The following is a 21,468-nucleotide window of genomic DNA, read 5'->3' as shown; positions in this document are numbered from 1 at the left end:
CGCACTGCCTGGGAGGGTGGGAGAGGCTGGAACACACTGCCTGGGAGGGTGGTGACGGTCAGGAACGCACTGCCTGGGAGGGTGGTGACGGTCAGGAGCGCACTGCCTGGGAGGGTGGTGACGGTCTGGAACGCACTGCCTGGGAGGGTGGTGACGGTCAGGAACACACTGCCTGGGAGGGTGGTAGAGGCAGGTTGCCTCACATCCTTTAAAAAGTACCTGGATCAACACTTGGCACCACACTTGGCACCACCCTCCCAGGCAGTGCGCTCCTGACCGTCACCACCCTCCCAGGCAGTGCGTTCCTGACCGTCACCACCCTCCCAGGCAGTGTGTTCCAGCCTCTCCCACCCTCCCAGGCAGTGCGTTCCAGACCTTCACCTCTGAGGAGAGGTTGAGTAGACTGGGGCTGTACTCGTTGGAATTTAGAAGGATGAGGGGGGATCTTATAGAAACATTTAAAATTATGAAGGGAATAGATAGGATAGATGCTGGCAGGTTGTTTCCACTGGCGGGTGACAGCAGAACTAGGGGACATAGCCTCAAAATAAGGGGAAGTAGATTTAGGACTGAGTTTAGGAGGAACTTCTTCACCCAAAGGGTTGTGAATCTATGGAATTCCTTGCCCAGTGAAGCAGTTGAGGCTCCTTCATTACATGTTTTTAAGGTAAAGATAGATAGTTTTTTGAAGAATAAAGGGATTAAGGGTTATGGTGTTCGGGCCGGAAAGTGGAGCTGAGTCCACAAAAGATCAGCCATGATCTCATTGAATGGCGGAGCAGGCTCGAGGGGGCCAGATGGCCTACTGCTGCTCCTAGTTCTTATGTTCTTATGTTCTTATAACATTCAAGGCTATGGTCCAGGTGCTGGCAAATGGGATTAGGTGGGCAGGTCAGGTGTTTTTCATGTGTCGGTGCAGACTCGATGGGCTGAAGGGCCTCTTCTGCACTGTTTTTTTCTGTGATATGGAACCTCCATTAATGTTTTTGCCCCTTGGTATTTCCCAGCTCTGCCCATCCATATTCCACATTGTCGGAGCTAATCCTTCCTTACTGTGCCTTAATTTCCTCTTGAATTACACACTGCCGTTTCCTTTTTGTCTGTCTTTTCTAAATTCTGAATGCTGCTGGATGTTCAATTGGTCACTCTGCCGACCTGTCTCCGTAATCCTGACTATATCAGACCCGGTTACATCCATTTGCGAGATTACTTAATCCACTTGATTGTGAATGCCTCTTGCATTAAGGCATAAAGCCTTCGGCCTCCCTGAAGAAGTTCTGTTCTTCTCTCCGACAGTCCAGGAAGCCTTTAGCCGAGTCTTTTTAACATTCCATGTCCTGTTCCTATTATTTCTCACTGTGGCCCTGGGTATCTCTGCCCATCATTTTTGTTATTTCCCCTTTTTGTTCCGGTCCCTGTTTTCCCCTCTCCTCTGACTCCTTGCATAAGTTTCCATCCCCCTGTCATTTTAGTTTAACCCTTCCATAACCCTCATTACTTGCATTTACTTTTTTGTTAAGTTTTTAATCCTACTAATCTGACTTAATTTGGCATAATGTTAATTTACCACCTCGATGCAAAAGTATTCCACTTAGTTTCTTGAACCAGCGGCTCTCCAGATTATACCAGGACTATGTTTCAGTAGGTCAAAGCCCTTTGCTGGACTGAGCTTGCTCTTATTTTCAATTAAAGAGTGAAAGGTTACATTCCATATTATATCTCAACAACATTCGACACTAGTGCAAAACAATTTTCTATTTGAACCCACAGATTTCAGACCATTAATGTCATCAAGTCGTCCTTGTTTCATCAAGCCTGAATCGTTCTCCGTTAAGTAGTGGTTTATAGTTCAGTTCATTGTGGTGCAGACCAGCACAGAGCTTAACAATGGGGATACTGGGATCTTCTGTAAAAATAAAAGCCTGAAAACTGACTTGGGAGGACGGTGGTCCTCCCTGTTCTTACTTTCCCAGCGCGTGTTTCCCCTTCCTCTCACTCCCTCATTGGCACATGCGTGCGTGCACAGACACTGTTCCTATCTCTGCTTCGCTTTGATTTCTGTGGATAGATTGAGAGTTCAAGGGGAGCCGATTAAAGTTTTTGAGATTAGGAAAGAATTGGGAGAAGTGACGTGTGTGTGAATTGTTGCTGGTGATGAATGTGCAAATATTCAGACTATGTTCTACGTCTATGTTCTACGTCTATGTTCTACGTTCTGCGGTCTACGTTCTGCGGTCTACGTTCTGCGGTCTACGTTCTGCGGTCTATGTTCTGCGGTCTATGTTCTATGTTCCATGTCTTTACCTGTTACGAGGGCGAAAGCTGGGGTATGAAATGATTTGGGCAACTTCAACAGTGACTAAGTTATGAAATGCATTGGACTCGGCAAGAAGGTATGTTGGTGGGATTGGGGGTGCTGGAGAGATACCCGGGAGGGATCATGAAGGATACAGTTGGATTGGGGGAAGGAGCGCTGATGGTGGGATGGAGCAGGTGAGGGGATGGAAGAGTGAGAATGTGAAGCTCGTGCCTCTTGGCAGGGGAGAAAGATTTGTTCGAGCTGGACTTCTGTTGTTCACTTCTTATTTCACAGTCACTTCATTACAGTGTTAATGTAAGCTCACTTGTGACACTAATAAAGACTATTATTATTGGCTCATTACAAGCCATCATTGTGGGGAGGGTGCAGGTTGGGGAAGGAGTCTTCGACCTGAATCAGTCAACAGAAGATACACAAGGTGGGACGGCTGTAAATGTAAAATGTCTTTGAGAGGAATCCAATGGATTTTTCATTTTATTTACCTTTAATCTGAATATAGTGATCGAGGAACCCCTGTATCTTCGGCGACGCAGGATGCTCAGCACTGGCTTCATGTACAGTCCATGGAAATCTGCCTTCATGCGGCAGCACAAGATCGACACAAACTGGCGTTCTGGAGAGATCAAACCCGCAAAGGTATGGTTTGTATAGCTGCTGTTAAAGTTTGGTGTGGCCAAACAGGACACCTTAGCCCAGTGGAAAGGTGGATAATGTAACACGTTAACTTGTCGATGGCCTTTATTATTTTACTGATGGCTCCAGTTTGTAAAGATTTGGGAAATGCCCAAATCTCTGTTTGTAATCTCTCAACTTTCTCCCTGGAATAGCAAGTTGCTACGTCAGCATTATGTCGAAGGACAGAGGGTGGGGAATAAAAACCTGACACTTGAGGTTTTAAATCATTAAGACTGAAATGTGAGGAACCTGAGAACATATTAGGACTGGGAATGGGCTATACAGCCTCTTGGGCCTCCTCTGCCTTTTCATTAATTGGATGCTTCATCTTTGGTCCGACCTGCACTTTCTCACCCAATCCCCAGATCCCTTCTTGATTCACACGGTCCATAAATACGTTGATGTCAGTTTTGAATATGCTCAGTGACTGAGCATCCACAGAATTCCAAAGATTCACAAACCACCAAGTAAAGAAATCTCTCCTGCTGTTCGTCCTAACTGCCTGTCACAACAGTAGCACACTGGTTAGCACTGTGGCTTCACCGCTCCAGAGTCCCAGGTTCGATTCCCCTCTGGGTCACTGACCGTGTGGAGTCTGCAAGTTCTCCCCGTGTCTGCGTGGGTTTCCTCCGGGTGCTCCGGTTTCTTCCCACAGTCCAAAGATGTGCAGGTTAGGTGGATTGGCCGTGCTAAATTGCCCTTAGTGTCCAAAAAGGTTAGGAGTGGTTACGGGAATAGGGTGGAGGTGTGGGCTTGGGTAGGATGATCGTTCCAGTTTTGCATGGGGATGTACAGATTTGTACATTTTGTTTTTGGTTTGTTTTGGACTAGTGGTAATACTGCATTTCGCATCCTTCCTGCCATCCCCATCCTTCCTGCCATCCCCATCCTTCCTGCCATCCCCATCCTTCCTGCCATCCCCATCCTTCCTGCCATCCCCATCCTTCCTGCCATCCCCATCCTTCCTGCCATCCCCATTGTTAATGATGCTGACACGTCCATTGAATCACTGCAGTCTGGGTGGAAAATGCTTCAAGTCTTGTGTTACTGAAGTGAGGGGCTGATTTAGCACAGGGCAAATCGCTGGCTTTGAAAGCAGACCAAGGCAGGCCAGCAGCATAGGTTCAATTCCTGTACCGCCTCCCCCGAACATGTGGCGACTAGGGGCTTTTCACAGTAACTTCATTTGAAGCCAACTTGTGACAATAAGTGATTTTCAATTACAATTTTCAATTTTTCAAGTTGCAGCTGCATTGGAATGCACAGGACTGGAAGGAGGTTACTGTTGCCAGTTGTGTGTTTTGTGACAGGGTTTTAAGTGGTTATTTTCCTAGCACCAGTTCACAAATGACCAACTTTATTGAATTAATTGACACCCTTTTTCCCAAAGGGAAACTGTAAATGTCTGGCGTGCTGGCCTCAGTACCATCAAAAACCATAAAATAGCAAAGATTGAGGAAAGATTACTGTCTTGGAGCAGAAGGTGGCCTGTACAGAGTTATCCTCTTGCTGTTTTACTAAGACCTGTTCCTGCACTCCTTTACAGCAATTCACTGTTAGAAGAGCTTTCAATCATTGAGATGCCATAATATAACACTTGGTAAATGCACAATTCTGTTTATTTCTCCGAAAAGTTTATTGAACAGAGCGCAGTGTCATACTGAACCATAAATACATAGTCGTATATAAACATAACGACCAAGGAATAGGCCATTCGGCCCTTGAGGGTATCCGCCATTTAATAAATCATGATTTACCGGATATTGTAACCTCAAATCTGCATCATGCATATCCCCAATAACCTTTCCCACTTGCTTACTGAAAATCTATCCAGCTCTGCCTAAACAAATATTCAAAGACTCTGCTTCCACCACCTTTCAGAAAGAGAGTTTCAAAGACCTCTGAGAAAGAAATTTGCCTCATCTCCGTTTTAAATGGGAACCCCCTTATTTTTATTGCGCACAGAGAGGGTACTTGAAATGACAAAGCTGTGTGTTCATCTGGACACACCCTGCCTTCTCAGTTTGGAGGCATTTCTACATCTTCTGGAAGATGGGGCTACTTGCCCAAGCCTGTCTGCCTGCCGCTAGCCTGCCTGCACACCAAAAACCACATGAACTGGTGAATTGCAGCTGGGTTGGAGGAGGAGAACACTCGGAGTTCCTGCTCTCGATCGTTACCCAGTCAGTCCTTTGAAAAATGTGCTTCTGGGGGTCATCAGTTGATAACCATTGTGCAACTCTTTCTTGTTTCTACTTAAGGCAAATTAGTGAAAAATAGACGGTCTGAGTTGATACCAGCAGCTTCTCGGGAACTGAATCACAATATTGAGAAATATCATCAAGTATGAACAGAAACCGGGTGATGGGGAGAGTTCAGTGGGAACTTGTTTACCTTCTCGAGCAAGGAGCCTGCACAGACGTGATCGCCTGAGTGGCTGCCTGCTACTCTGCAACGTTGTATAGAAGAGACTGGGAGAGATCTGGGTGGAGGACTCTGTGCTGGAGCTGAATATTATAGACAGGAGTTTTTAATCTTAATTTATATGAAGGGCAGATAAAGATGTGTGACTTGGTTGCATTGTGAAATTCAATGGGATGTAAATAATAAACTGAAGGGATTTAGTATTCTGAGTTAGTAACAACTTTAAATGGGTCATTTTCTTTGTGATTTCAGGTGCTGAAAGGTCATGACGATCATGTCATTACCTGTCTGCAGTTCTCAGGAAACCGGATTTTAAGTGGTTCAGATGACAACACACTCAAAGTGTGGTCTGCTATAACAGGCGAGGTATGCATCTTATCCTCTGTCTAGTCATCCCCTACCACAACCCACCCTGGCCCTCTGTCCACCACACAAACCCCCCCCACCCCCACAGTCTGTCTGGATGTCTGGACCCTCGACCTTGTCTGCCTCATCTCCTCCAACAACCCCCCTGTCTTTCTGCAATGATGATATACATAAGCAATCTTGTATATAACCATGTACACGACCTCTGACCAGCCCGTGGCAGTGTAAACCTACCATGTGACTGTGCCTTGGGGAGTTGGGAGTAAGTTGTGCTGGTGGACAGATTTATTTTGCAGTAGCTCAAGAATAGTTAGTGTTAGTAGTTTGTAATATATTTATTCCAGTTATCTTTACCATACGTTTGTTTTATAATAAATTATTTTAACTAGTCAAGAACTAGATGTTCTGTAGTGTATCATTCATACCGGCCAGTGCACAGGAACAAGACACGTGTCTGCCATGTCTCCCCTTTCTGTCCATCTACTTAAGGCGAGGGAGATGGAGAACCTGGTGGAGTGTTGCAGCGACAACACTTTCTCCCTCAATGCCAGAAAAACTAAAGAGCTGGTCATTGACTTAAGGAAGCAAAGTACTGTACACACCCCTGTCAGCATCAACAGGGCCACGGTGGAGATGGTTAGCAGTTTCAAATTCCTAGGGGTGCCCATCTCCAGCAATCTGTCCTGGTCCACCCACATCGACGCTATCACCAAGAAAGCACAACAGCGCCTATACTTCCTCAGGAAACTAAGGAAATTCGGCATGTCCACATTAACTCTTACCCACTTTTACAGATGCACCATAGAAAGCATCCTATCTGGCTGCATCACAGCCTGGTATGGCAACTGCTCGGCCCAGGACCGCAAGAAACTTCAGAGAGTCGTGAATACCGCCCAGTCCATCACACGAACCTGCCTCCCATCCATTGACTCCATCTACACCTCCTGCTGCCTGGGGAAAGCGGGCAGCATAATCAAAGACCCCTCCCACCTGGCTTACTCACTCTTCCAACTTCTTCCATTGGGCAGGAGATACAGAAGTCTGAGAACACGCACGAACAGACTCAATACAGCTTCTTCCCTGCTGTTACCAGACTCCTAAATGACCCTCTTATGGAATGACCTGATTAATACTACACCCCTGTATGCTTCACCCGATGGTGGTGTCTATGTAGTTACATTGTGTACCTTGTGTTGCCCTATTATGTATTTTCTTTTATTCCCTTTTGTTCCCAAGTACTTAATGATCTGTTGAGCTGCTCACAGAAAAATACTTTTTCACTGTACCTCAGTACACGTGACAATAAACAAATCCAATCCAATCTGTCTCTGCCCCCACTCACTCAGTCACTGTCAAATTGCTGCAGTCCAGTTGCTGTTTGAACAAAGAACAAAGAAAAGTACAGCACAGGAACAGGCCCTTCGGCCCTCCAAGCCCGTGCCGACCATGCTGCCCAACTAAACTACAATCTTCTACACTTCCTGGGTCCGTATCCCTCGTTTTCTGGAGGATGTGCAGACCTTCTAATCCGAATGGCGTGTGCAATTTGAATGCATTGCTGTACTATTTAAAATTTATTTTACGGGGCATGAGCAGCCAGCATTTACCTGCCCGCTATTTCCGAGGAAATTGTGGATCTAGGGAAACATGAAGGTCACACGGGGTAAGGACGGCAGATTTCCTTCCCGGAAGGGCATTAGTGAATCAGTTTTTACGACAATCATTAATTCCGGATTGATTTAAATTCAAATTTTGCTATCTACCATGGCGGGATTTAAACCCAGGTCCCCAGATCTTGCTCTGGATCCCTGGATCTCTAGTCCAGTAACATAAGAACTAGCAGCAGGAGTCGGCCATCTGGCCCCTCGAGCCTGCTCCGCCATTCAATGAGACCATGGCTGATATTTTGTGGACTCAGCTCCACTTTCCGGCCCAAACACCATAACCCTTAATCTCTTTATTCTTCAAAAATCTATCTTTATCTAAAAAACATTTAATGAAGGAGCCTCAACTGCTTCACTGGGCAAGGAATTCCATAGATTCACAACCCTTTGGGTGAAGAAGTTCCTCCTAAACTCAGTCCTAAATCTGCTTGCTCTTACTTTGAGGCTATGCTCCCTAGTTCTGCTTTCACCTGCCAGTGGAAACAACCTGCCCGCATCTATCCTATCTATTCCCTTCATAATTTTATATGTTTCTGTAAGATCCTCATTCTTCTAAATTCCAATGAGTACAGTCCCAGTCTATTTAGTCTCGCCTCATAAGCCAATCCAGAACTCTGGAATCAACCTAGTGAATCTCCTTTGCACCCCCTCCAGCGCCAGTACATCCTTTCTGAAGTGAGGAGACCAAAACTGTACACAGTACTCCAGGTGTGGCCTCACCAGCACCCTATACAGCTGCAACATAACCTCCCTGCTTTTAAACTCCATCCCTCTAGCAATGAAGGGCAACATTCCATTTGCCTTATTAATTACCTGCTGCATCTGCAAACCAACTTTTTTGAGACGCGTGCACTAGCACACCCAGGTCCCTCTGCACAGCAGCATGCTGCAATTTTTTACCATTTAAATAATAGTCTATTTTGCTGTTATTCCTACCAAAATGGGTGACCTCACATTTATCAACATTGAACTCTATCTGCCAGACCCTTGCTCACTCACGCAAACTATCTATATCCCTCTGCAGACTTTGTGTCCTCTGCACACTTGGCTCGACCACTCATCTTAGTGTCATCTGCGAACTTTGACACATTACATTTGGTCCCCAACTCACTGCACAAACTGCAGTAGACAATTGCAGCATAGAGCAGGAGGAGGCCATTCAGCCCTTTGAGCCTGCTCCACCATTCAAGTTCATGGCTGATTATCCAACTCGATATCCTAATCCTACTTTCTCCCCCTTATCCTTTGATCTCATTTGCCCCATGTGCTCTGTCTAACTGCTTCTTGAAAACATACAATGTTTTGGCCTCCACTTCTTCCTGTGGTAATGAATTCCACAGGCTCACCGCTCTCTGGGTGAAGAAATGTCTCCTCATCTCTGTCCGAAATGGTTTACCCCGTATCCTCAGACTGTGACCCCTGGTTCTGGACACACCCACCATCGGGAACATCCTTCCTGCATCTACCCTGTCCAGTCCTGTTAGTATTTTATAGGTTTCTATGAGATTTCCCACTCATCCTTCTGAACTCCAGCGAATACAATCCGAACCGATTTTATCTCTCCTCATACGTCAGTCCCGCCATCCCAGGAATCAGCCGGGTAAACCTTCCCTGCTCTCCCTCCATAGCAACAACATCCTTCCTCAGAGAAGGAGACCAAAACTGCGCACAATATTCCAGGTGTGGCCTCACCAAAGCCCTGTATAAATACAGCAACACATCCCTGCTCCTGGTTTAGCTAGTTTAGCTCAGTAGGCTAGACAGCTGGTTTGTGATGCTGAACAAGGCCAGCAGTGCGGGCTCGATTCCTGTACCAGCTGAGAATTCTGAATTCTCCCTGTGTACCCGAACAGGCGCTGGAATGTGACGACTAGGGGCTTTTCACAGTAACTTCACTGCATTGGTAATGTAAGCCTACTTGTGACAATAAAGATAATTTATTTACTCGAATCCTCTCGCAATGAAGGCCAGCATACCATTTGCCTCCTTTACTGCCTGCTGTACCTGCCGCTTACCTTCACCGCCTGCTGTACCTACATGCTTGCCTTCACCGCCTGCTGTACCTACATGCTTACCTTCACCGCCTGCTGTACCTGCCGCTTACCTTCACCGCCTGCTGTACCTGCCGCTTACCCTCACCGCCTGCTGTACCTGCCGCTTACCTTCACCGCCTGCTGTACCTGCCGCTTACCTTCACCGCCTGCTGTACCTACATGCTTGCCTTCACCGCTTGCTGTACCTACATGCTTACCTTCACCGCCTGCTGTACCTGCCGCTTACCTTCACCGCCTGCTGTACCTGCCGCTTACCTTCACCGCCTGCTGTACCTACATGCTTGCCTTCACCGCCTGCTGTACCTACATGCTTACCTTCACCGCCTGCTGTACCTGCCGCTTGCCTTCACCGCCTGCTGTACCTGCCGCTTGCCTTCACCGCCTGCTGTACCTGCCGCTTACCTTCACCGCCTGCTGTACCTGCCGCTTACCTTCACCGCCTGCTGTACCTGCCGCTTACCCTCACCGCCTGCTGTACCTGCCGCTTACCTTCACCGCCTGCTGTACCTGCCGCTTACCTTCACCGCCTGCTGTACCTGCCGCTTGCCTTCACCGCCTGCTGTACCTGCCGCTTACCTTCACCGCCTGCTGTACCTGCCGCTTACCTTCACCGCCTGCTGTACCTGCCGCTTGCCTTCACCGCCTGCTGTACCTGCCGCTTACCTTCACCGCCTGCTGTACCTGCCGCTTACCTTCACCGCCTGCTGTACCTGCCGCTTACCTTCACCGCCTTCTGTACCTACATGCTTACCTTCACCGCCTGCTGTACCTACATGCTTGCCTTCACCGCCTGCTGTACCTGCATGCTTACCTTCGCCGCCTGCTGTACCTGCCGCTTACATTCACCGCCTGCTGTACCTGCCGCTTACCCTCACCGCCTGCTGTACCTGCCGCTTACCTTCACCGCCTGCTGCCCCTGCCGCTTATCCTCACCGCCTGCTGCCCCTGCCGCTTACCTTCACCGCCTGCTGTACCTGCCGCTTACCTTCACCGCCTGCTGTACCTGCCGCTTACCTTCACCGCCTGCTGTACCTGCCGCTTACCTTCACCGCCTGCTGTACCTGCCGCTTACCCTCACCGCCTGCTGTACCTGCCGCTTACCCTCACCGCCTGCTGTACCTGCCGCTTACCTTCACCGCCTGCTGTACCTGCCGCTTACCTTCACCGCCTGCTGTACCTGCCGCTTACCTTCACCGCCTGCTGTACCTGCCGCTTACCTTCACCGCCTGCTGTACCTGCCGCTTACCCTCACCGCCTGCTGTACCTGCCGCTTACCTTCACCGCCTGCTGTACCTGCCGCTTACCTTCACCGCCTGCTGTACCTGCCGCTTACCTTCACCGCCTGCTGTACCTGCCGCTTACCTTCACCGCCTGCTGTACCTGCCGCTTACCTTCGCCGCCTGCTGCCCCTGCCGCTTACCTTCACTGCCTGCTGTACCTGCCGCTTACCTTCACCGCCTGCTGTACCTGCCGCTTACCCTCACCGCCTGCTGTACCTGCCGCTTACCCTCACCGCCTGCTGTACCTGCCGCTTACCTTCACCGCCTGCTGTACCTGCCGCTTACCTTCACCGCCTGCTGTACCTGCCGCTTACCTTCACCGCCTGCTGTACCTGCCGCTTACCTTCACCGCCTGCTGTACCTGCCGCTTACCTTCACCGCCTTCTGTACCTACATGCTTACCTTCACCGCCTGCTGTACCTACATGCTTGCCTTCACCGCCTGCTGTACCTACATGCTTACCTTCGCCGCCTGCTGTACCTGCCGCTTACATTCACCGCCTGCTGTACCTGCCGCTTACCCTCACCGCCTGCTGTACCTGCCGCTTACCTTCACCGCCTGCTGTACCTGCCGCTTACCCTCACCGCCTGCTGTACCTGCCGCTTACCCTCACCGCCTGCTGTACCTGCCGCTTACCTTCACCGCCTGCTGTACCTGCCGCTTACCTTCACCGCCTGCTGTACCTGCCGCTTACCTTCACCGCCTGCTGTACCTGCCGCTTACCCTCACCGCCTGCTGTACCTGCCGCTTACCTTCACCGCCTGCTGTACCTGCCGCTTACCTTCACCGCCTGCTGTACCTGCCGCTTACCTTCACCGCCTGCTGTACCTGCCGCTTACCTTCACCGCCTGCTGTACCTGCCGCTTACCTTCGCCGCCTGCTGCCCCTGCCGCTTACCTTCACTGCCTGCTGTACCTGCCGCTTACCTTCACTGCCTGCTGTACCTGCATGCTTACCTTCAGTGAATAGCTGGGGTCCCAGCACAGATCCCTGCGGTACCCCACTAGTCACTGCCTGCCAATTTGAAAACAGGCCCATTTGTTTCTACTGTTTCCTGTCTGCCAACCAGTTTCCTATCCATCTCATACACTACCCCCAATCACATGTGCTTTAATTTTACACGCTAATCTTGTGTGAGACTTTGTCAAAAGCCTTCTGAAAGTCCAAATACACCATATGCACTGGCTCCTCTTCATCAATTCTGCTGGTTGCATCCTCGAAGAATTAAGGTAGATTTGTCCACATGGTTTTATAAATCCATGCTGACTCTGTCCAATCCTGCCACTGATTTTTAATTGCTCTGCTGTAAAACCTTTAATAATGGATCCAGAATTTTCCCCACTACTGACGTCAGGCTGACTGGTCTATAATTCTCTGTTTTCTCTCGACCTCCCTTTTTAAATAGCGGAGTTACATTAGCCACCCTCCAATCTGCAGGAACAGTTCCAGAGTCTATAGAATCTTGGAAGATGACCACCAATGTACCCACTATTTCCAGAGCCGCCTCCTTCAGTCCCCTGGGATGTAGATTCTCAGGCCCTGGGGATTTATCAGCCTTCAGTCCCATCAATTTCCCCAGCATCAGTAAAGAGCGCGGAGAAAGAGAGAGCGAGACTTCAATAAAGTGCGCGGAGAGAGGGCAAGACTTCAATAAAGGGCGCGGAGAGAGAGTGGGCGAGACTTCAGTAAAGAGCGCGGGGAGAGAGAGGGCGAGACTTCAGTAAAGAGCGCAGAAAGAGAGAGAGAGAGGGCAAGACTTCAATACAGAGCGCGGAGAGAGGGCGAGACTTCAATACAAAGCGCGGAGAGAGAGAGGGCGAGACTTCAATACAGAGCGCGGAGAGAGAGAGGGCGAGACTTCAATACAGAGCGCGGAGCGAGGGCGAGACTTCAATAAAGGGCGCGGAGAGAGAGAGAGGGCAAGCCTTCAATAAAGAGCGCAGAGAGAGAGAGAGGGCAAGACTTCAATAAAGAGCGCAGAGAGAGCGAGAGGATGAGACTTCAACAAAGAGCGTGGAGAGAGAGGGCAAGACTTCAATAAAGAGCGCGGAGAGAGAGTGCGAGACTTCAACAAAGAGCGCAATAAAGAGAGAGGGCAAGACTTCAATAAAGAGTGCGGAGAGAGGGCGAGACTTCAGTAAAGAGCGCGGAGAGAGAGGGCGAGACTTCAGTAAAGAGCACAGAGAGAGAGAGGGCGAGACTTCAGTAAAGAGCGCAGAGAGAGAGAGGGCGAGACTTCAATACAGAGCGCGGAGAGAGGGCGAGACTTCAATACAGAGCACGGAGAGAGAGGGCGAGACTTCAATACAGAGCGCGGAGAGAGGGCGAGACTTCAATAAAGGGCGCGGAGAGAGAGAGAGGGCAAGCCTTCAATAAAGAGCGCAGAGAGAGAGGGCAAGACTTCAATAAAGAGCGCAGAGAGAGAGAGAGGATGATACTTCAATAAAGAGCGTGGAGAGAGAGGGCAAGACTTCAATAAAGAGTGCGGAGAGAGGGCGAGACTTCAGTAAAGAGCGCGGAGAGAGAGTGCGAGACTTCAACAAAGAGCGCAATAAAGAGAGAGGGCGAGACTTCAATAAAGAGTGCAGAGAGAGCGAGGACGAGACTTCAATAAAGAGCGCAATAAAGAGAGAGTGCGAGACTTCAATAAAGAGCGCAGAGAGCGAGAGAGAGGGCGAGACTTCAATAAAGAGCGCAATAAAGAGAGAGGGTGAGACTTCAATAAGGAACGCAGAAAGGGCAAGACTTCAATAAAGAGCGCAGAGAGGGAGAGGACGAGACTTCAATAAAGAGCGCGGAGAGAGAGAGGGCGAGACTTCAATAAAGAGCGCGGAGAGAGAGAGGGCGAGACTTCAGTAAAGAGCGCAGAGAGATAGGGCGAGACTTCAATAAAGAGCGCAATAAAGAGAGAGGGCGAGACTTCAATAACGAGTGCAGAGAGAGCGAGGACGAGACTTCAATAAAGAGCGCAGAGAGATAGGGCGAGACTTCAATAAAGAGCGCAGAGAGAGAGAGGGCGAGACTTCAATAACGAGTGCAGAGAGAGCGAAGGCGAGACTTCAATAAAGAGCGCAGAGAGATAGGGCGAGACTTCAATAAAGAGCGCAATAAAGAGAGAGGGCGAGACTTCAGTAAAGAGCGCAGAGAGAGAGGGCAAGACTTCAATAAAGAGCGCAGAGAGAGAGAGGGCGAGACTTCAATAACGAGTGCAGAGAGAGCGAAGGCGAGACTTCAATAAAGAGCGCAGAGAGATAGGGCGAGACTTCAATAAAGAGCGCAATAAAGAGAGAGGACGAGACTTCAGTGAAGAGTGCGTTGAGAGGGCGAGACTTCAATAAAGAGCGTGGAGAGGGAGAGGGTGAGACTTCAATAAAGAGCGCAGAGAGAGAGGGCGAGACTTCAGTAAAGAGCGCAGAGGGAGCGAGGCCGAGACTTCAATAAAGAGCGCAGAGAGAGCGAGGGCGAGACTTCAGTAAAGAGCGCAGAGAGAGCGAGGGCGAGACTTCAATAAAGAGCGCAGAGAGAGCGAGGGCGAGACTTCAATAAAGAGCGCAGAGAGAGCGAGGGCGAGACTTCAATAAAGAGCGCAGAGAGAGCGAGGGCGAGACTTCAATAAAGAGCGCAGAGAGAGCGAGGGCGAGACTTCAGTAAAGAGCGCAATAACGAGAGTGGGCGAGACTTCAATAAAGAGCGCAGAGAGAGAGAGGGCGAGACTTCAATAAAGAGCGCAGAGAGAGCGAGGGCGAGACTTCAATAAAGAGCGCAGAGAGAGCGAGGGCGAGACTTCAATAAAGAGCGCAGAGAGAGCGAGGGCGAGACTTCAGTAAAGAGCGCAATAACGAGAGTGGGCGAGACTTCAATAAAGAGCGCAGAGAGAGAGAGGGCGAGACTTCAATAAAGAGCGCAGAGGGAAGACGAGACTTCAATAAAGAGCGCGGAGAGAAAGGGTTCGGGTTAGGGACACCGCTATCGGGTAAGACAGCTGTCTGTGTTTCAAAATTGAAAAAAACCCGGTAAAATGACATCACACGAAATTGTGACCTGATTGGCTGAATGGCAGAGTGGGCTATATTTGAATATCTGTGGAGTTTCTGATTTAAATACTAGTTTTGATTTGACTTGGATTACTATTTTGAAGTTGATTTGAATTACAATTTTTTAAATTTTGATTTAAATAACTTTTTTAATTTCAATTAAATAACTACTTTTAATTTGTTGTCAGACCAAGAGGGATAAATACTCTGTTTTTAATCTAATTAAATTGTATACAGGGATTAGTTGAATCTGACACAAAACCATCTTCCTAAAGTTTATTTTCCAAGGTTTAATTTAAAGGAATAATCCATGGCAGGACAGCTCCAAGGCGTGGTCTGCTCCTCTAGCTCCATGTGCCAGGCTGGGGACAGTTTCAGACCCTAGGGTCAACATGTGTGCAGGAAGTGTCTCCAGTTACAGCTCCGGGCAGCTCGAGTTTCAGAGCTGGAGTGGCGGCTGGAGACACTGGAGCATCCGCGAGTCGGAGAGTATCATGGATAGCACGTATACAGAGGTGGTCACACCGCAGGCTCAGACTCCGCAGGCCGGAAGGGAATTGGGTGACCACCAGACAGAGCAAGAGAGCGTGACCACCAGACAGAGCAAGAGAGCGAGGCAGGTAGGGCAGGAACCTCCTGTGGCCATTCCCCTGCAGAACAGACATACCGGTTTGGATACTGTTCAGTGGAATGGCCTATCGGGAAAACAGCAACAACCAAACCATGGTTGGTTCTGCTACAGAGGGGAAAGGTAATAAGTGTAACAGTGCAATAGCTATTAGGGATTCAATTGTAAGGGGTTTCTGTGGCCGCAAACGAAACTCCAGGATGGTAGGTTGCCTCCCTGGTGCGAGAGTCAAGGATGTCTCGGAGCGGCTGCAGGACATTCTGGAGTGGGAGGGTGAACAGCCAGTGGTCGTGGTACACATCGGTACAAATGACATAGGTTTAAAAAAAAGAAGGGATAAGGTCCGAAAAGCAGAATACAGGGAGCTAGGAAGGAAGTTAAGAAATCAGACCTCAAAGGTAGTGATTTCAGGATTACTACCGGTGCCACGTGCAGAGTAGAAATGATAGGATATGTAGGATGAATACGTGGCTGAAGAGATTGTGTCAGGGGCAGGGTTTCAGATTCATAAGAACTAGGAGCAGGAGTCGGCCATCTGGCCCCTCGAGCCTGCTCCGCCATTCAATGAGATCATGGCTGATCTTTTGTGGACTCGGCTCCACTTTCCAGCCCGAACACCATAACCCTTAATCCCTTTATTCTTCAAAAAACTTTCTATCTTTACCTTAAAAACATTTCATGAATGAGCCTCAACTGCTTCACTGGTCAAGGAATTCCATAGATTCACAACCCTTTGGGTGAAGAAGTTCCTCCTAAACTCAGTCCTAAATCTACTTCCCCTTATTTTGAGGCTATGCCCCCTAGTTCTGCTGTCACCCGCCAGTGGAAACAACCTGCCTGCCTCTATTTAGGCCAAACTTCACCCCCTTCCTGTGAAGCGCTCCCTTCGCCCGATTGAAACCAGCCCTTCTCTTCGCCACCTCCGCGCTCCAATCCTGATAAATCCGGATCTCTGCGTTCTCCCACCTGCTGCTCCTTTCCTTCTTCGCCCATCTCAGCACACACTCACGGTCAACGAAGCGGTGAAAACGGACCAGCACCGCCCTAGGCGGCTCGTTCGGCCTGGGCTTCCTCAACAGCACTCGATGGGCCCCCTCCAGCTCCAAGGGTCCTTGGAACGACCTCGCGCCCATTAACGAGTTCAGCATCACAACCACGTAGGCCCCCAAATCCGAACCTTCCAGCCCCTCCGGGAGGCCCAGAATCCGCAGGTTCTTCCGATGGGAGCGGTTCTCCATCTCCTCCATCCTTGCCAGCCATTTCTTGTGAAGCGCCTCGTGCGACTCCACCTTCACTGCCAGGCCCAGGAGTTCGTCCTCGCTCTCAGAGGCCTTTTGCTGTAGCTTCCGGATCTCCGCACCCTGAGTCGCCATGAGCTTGTCCAGCGAGGCCTTAAGCGGTTCCAGGATCTCCGCTTTCAGCTCTCTGAAGCAGCGATGGAGCAGCTCCTGCTGCCTCTGCGCCCACTGCTGCCACGCTGCCGGTTCCCCGCACGCCACCATCTTGTTTTTCCTGCCTCGCACTTTTCTCTGCTCCAAAGCCGATTTTCTGACCGGCTCGCTCCTGGTCCAGTCCATCCACCGGCAGATGAGCACAGTGGATGTGTTCCCACCAGAGGAAAAGTCCAACCAGCACCGCTGCGGGCCCTGTAGGAGCAATAGGGTGGTTGTGATGGGAGATTTTAACTTCCCCAACATTGAATGGGATTCGTGTAGTGTTAGAGGCGTAGATGGAGCAGAATTTGTAAGGAGCATCCAGGAGTTTTTTAGAGCAGTGTGTAAATAGTCCAACTCGGGAAGGGGCCATACTGGACCTGGTATTGGGGAATGATCCCGGCCAGGTGGTTGATGTTTCAGTCAGTGATTACTTTGGGAACAGCGATCACAATTCCGTAAGTTTTAGAATACTCATGGACAAAGACGAGAGTGGTCCTAAAGGAAGAGTGCTAAATTGGGGAAAGGCAGAGTGTAACAAAATTCGGCAGGAGCTAGGCAATGTGGATTGGGAGCAGCTGTTTAAGGGTAAATCCACATTTGAAATGTGGGAGTCTTTTAAGGAAAGGTTGATTAGAGTGCAGGACAGACATGTTCCTTTGAAAATGAGAGATAGAAATAGCAAGATTAGGGAACCATGGATGACGGGTGGAATTGTGAGACTAGCTAAGATGAAAAAGGAAGCATACATAAGATCGAGGCAACTCAAAACTGATGAAGCTTTGAAGGAATATCTGGAAAGTAGGACAAATCTCAAACGCGCAATAAAGAGGGCTAAAAGGGGTCATGAAATATCTTTGGCTAACAAGGTTAAGGAAAATCTCAAAGCTTTTTATTCGTATATAAGGAGCAAGAGGGTAACTAGAGAAAGGATTGGCCCACTCAAAGACAAAAGAGGGAATTTATGCGTGGAGTCAGTGGAAATGAGTGAGCTTCTTAATGAGTACTTTGCATCGGTATTCACCAAGGAGAGGGACATAATGGATGTTGAGGCTTGGGATGGATGTTTAAATACTCTTAAGTCATGTCGGCATAAGGAAGGGGGAGGTTTTGGGTATTCTAAAAGGCATTAAGGTGGACAGGTCCCCAGGACCGGATGGGATCTATCCCAGGTTACTGAGGGAAGTGAGGGACGAAATAGCTGGGGCCTTAACAGATACCTTTGCAGCATCCTTGAGCACGGGTGAGGTCCCGGAGAGGACTGGAGAATTGCTAATGTTGTCCCTTTGTTTAAGAAGGGTCGCAGGGATAATCCAGGGAATTATAGACCTGTGACTTGACGTCAGTGGTAGGCAAACTGTTGGAGAAGATACTGAGGGATAGGATCTATTCACATTTGGAAGAAAATAGACTTATCAGTGAAAGGCAGCATTGTTTTGTGCAGGGAAGGTCATGTCTTACAAACCTAATAGAATTCTTTGAGGAAGTGACAAAAAGTTAATTGATGAGGGAAGGGCTGTAGATGTCATATGCATGGACTTCAGTAAAGCATTTGATAAAGTTTCCCATGGCAGGTTGATGGAAAAAGTGAAGTCGTATGGGGTTCAGGGTGTACTAGATAGATGGATAAAGAACTGGCTGGGCAACAGGAGACAGAGTAGTGGTGGAAGGGAGTGTCTTAAAATGGAGAAAGGTGACTAGTGGTGTTCCACAGGGATCCGTGCTCGGACCACTGTTGTTTGTGATATACATAAATGATCTGGACGAAGGTATAAGTGGTCTGATGAGCAAGTTTGCAGATGATACTAAGATTGGTGGAGTTGCAGATAGCGAGGCGGACTGTCAGAGAATACAACAAAATATAGATAGATTGAAGAGTTGGGTAGAGAAATGGCAGATGGAGTTCAATCCAGGCAAATGCGAGGTGATGCATTTTGGAAGATCTAATTCAAGAGCAGACTATGTGGTCAATGGAAGAGTCCTGGGGAAAATTGATGTACAGAGAGATCTGGGAGTTCAGGTCCATTGTACCCTGAAGGTGGCAACGCAGGTGGATAGAGTGGTCAAGAAGGCATACAGCATGCTTGCCTTCACCGGACGGGGTATTGAGTACAAGAGTCGGCAGGTCATGTTACAGTTGTATCGGACTTTGGTTAGGCCACATTTGGAATAACTGCGTGCATTTCTGGTCGCCACATCACCAGAAGGATGTGGTTGCTTTACAGAGGGTGCAGAGATTCACCAGGATGTTGCCTGGTATGGAGGGTGCTAGCTATGAAGAAATGTTGAGTAGATTAGGATTGTTTTCGTTGGAAAGACAGAGGTTGAGGGGGGACCTGATTGAGGTCTACAAAATTCTGAGAGGTATGGACAGGGTGGATAGCAACAAGCTTTTCCCAAGAGTGGGGGTGTCAGTTACAGGGGGTCACGATTTCAAGGTGAGAGGGGAAAAGTTTAAGGGAGATGTACGTGGAAAGTTTTTTACGCAGAGGGTGATGGGTGCCTGGAACGCTTTACCAGCGGAGGTGGTAGAGGCGGGCACAATAGCATCATTTAAGATGCATCTGGACAGATATATGAACGGGCGGGGAACAGAGAGAAGTAGACCTTGGAAAATAGGCAACAGGTTTAGATAAAGGATCTGGATCGGCGCAGGCTGGGAGGCCAAAGGGCATGTTCCTGTGCTGTAATTTTCTTTGTTCTTAAAAGAGCCCGAAGTTCTAAAAGTAGCGGGAGCTACCGAACGTGCGGCTTAGCTTCGCATTGCCGCAACCGGAAGTCCCACCGTGCTGCCCCCTTGCCTATAACTTTTCTTATTCGTCTTTCGGTCTATTTTTGTCCTTGTTTCCTCCTCCACTGACCCCCTTGCAGAGGCACCCAGTTGCCTCCACTGAAGGAGGGAATTGTAAACCTGATCATGATGGACCTGCTCCACTGCGGCCCTTCATTAGTAAATGGGTTGTGCCAGATTACACGCACCATTCCCAAGTGCAGACTGGAGTCAGGCTGGTTGGGCACAGGTACTATTTTGCCAATCTGTCTGGAGCGAGAAAACAATGAATTTATTCTCCTTTCCAGTAAAATGGAATCTCTTTCCCAGGGAATTGTGACATAAATTGTCAGTTTGTTGAGTGAAAGCAAATCTGAATGATTGCTGGGATCTGTGAAGGTTAGGCCTGGAAACCAAAATAAAATTGCCCCTGAGCTCCCTACTCCAATTATTGGTAGATTGCAGTGGAGACGGGGACATCTTTGACTGAGATTTACACTGAGATAGAATCCACCCTATAAGAACATAAGAACTAGGAGCAGGAGTAGGCCATCTGGCCCCTCGAGCCTGCTCCGCCATTCAATTAGATCATGGCTGATCCTTTGTGGACTCAGCTCCACTTTCCGGCCCGAACACCATAACCCTTAATCCCTTTATTCTTCAAAAAACTATCTATCTTTACCTTAAAAACATGTAATGAAGGAGCCTCAACTGCTTCACTGGGCAAGGAATTCCATAGATTCACAACCCTTTGGGTGAAGAAGTTCCTCCTAAACTCAGTCCTAAATCTACTTCCCCTTATTTTGAGGCTATGCCCCCTAGTTCTGCTGTCACCCGCCAGTGGAAACAACCTGCCCGCATCTATCCTATCTATTCCCTTCATAATTTTAAATGTTTCTATAAGATCCCCCCTCATCCTTCTAAATTCCAACGAGTACAGTCCCAGTCTACTCAACCTCTCCTCATAATCCAACCCCTTCAGCTCTGGGATTAACCTAGTGAATCTCCTCTGCACACCCTCCAGTGCCAGTACGTCCTTTCTCAAGTAAGGAGACCAAAACTGAACACAATACTCCAGGTGTGGCCGCACTAACACCTTATACAATTGCAACATAACCTCCCTAGTCTTAAACTCCATCCCTCTAGCAATGAAGGACAAAATTCCATTTGCCTTCTTAATCACCTGTTGCATTTGTAAACCAACCTTCTGTGACTCATGCACTACACACCCAAGTCTCTCTGAACAGCAGCATGCTTTAATATTTTATCGTTTAAATAATAATCCCGCTTGCTGTTATTCCTACCAAAATGGATAACCTCACATTTGTCAACATTGTATTCCATCTGCCAGACCCGAGCCCATTCACTTAACCTATCCAAATCCCTCTGCAGACTTCCAGTATCCTCTGCACTTTTCGCTTTACCACTCATCTTAGTGTCATCTGCAAACTTGGACACATTGCCCTTGGTCCCCAACTCCAAATCATCAATGTAAATTGTGAACAATTGTGGGCCCAACACGGATCCCTGAGGGACACCACTAGCTACTGATTGCCAACCAGAGAAACACCCATTTATCCCAACTCTTTGCTTTCTATTAATTAACCAATCCTCTATCCATGCTACTACTTTACCCTTAATGCCATGCATCTTTATCTTATGCAGCAACCTTTTGTGTGGCACCTTGTCAAAGGCTTTCTGGAAATCCAGATATACCACATCCATCGGCTCCCCGTTATCTACTGCACTGGTAATGTCCTCAAAAAATTCCACTAAATTAGTTAGGCATGACCTGCCTTTAACGAACCCATGCTGCGTCT

At 48.6% G+C, this 21,468-nt stretch overlaps 1 protein-coding gene across 3 annotated transcripts in view; it reads left to right on the top strand.

Moving 5' to 3' along the window:
- LOC119977183 (F-box/WD repeat-containing protein 7-like) overlaps positions 1–21,468 on the top strand; it is a 267,076-nt gene that overhangs the window by 223,273 nt on the left and 22,335 nt on the right. For all 3 annotated transcript variants that reach the window (XM_038817862.1, XM_038817863.1, XM_038817864.1), the window contains 2 exons: positions 2,820–2,956; positions 5,672–5,785. In XM_038817862.1, coding sequence (XP_038673790.1) covers positions 2,820–2,956; positions 5,672–5,785 — 251 coding nt within the window. The remainder of the gene's footprint in view (positions 1–2,819; positions 2,957–5,671; positions 5,786–21,468) is intronic.

Source organism: Scyliorhinus canicula, chromosome 14 (assembly GCF_902713615.1).
Source record: "Scyliorhinus canicula chromosome 14, sScyCan1.1, whole genome shotgun sequence".
NCBI lineage: Eukaryota > Metazoa > Chordata > Chondrichthyes > Carcharhiniformes > Scyliorhinidae > Scyliorhinus > Scyliorhinus canicula.
This window is presented reverse-complemented; position numbering and strand designations above follow the sequence as displayed.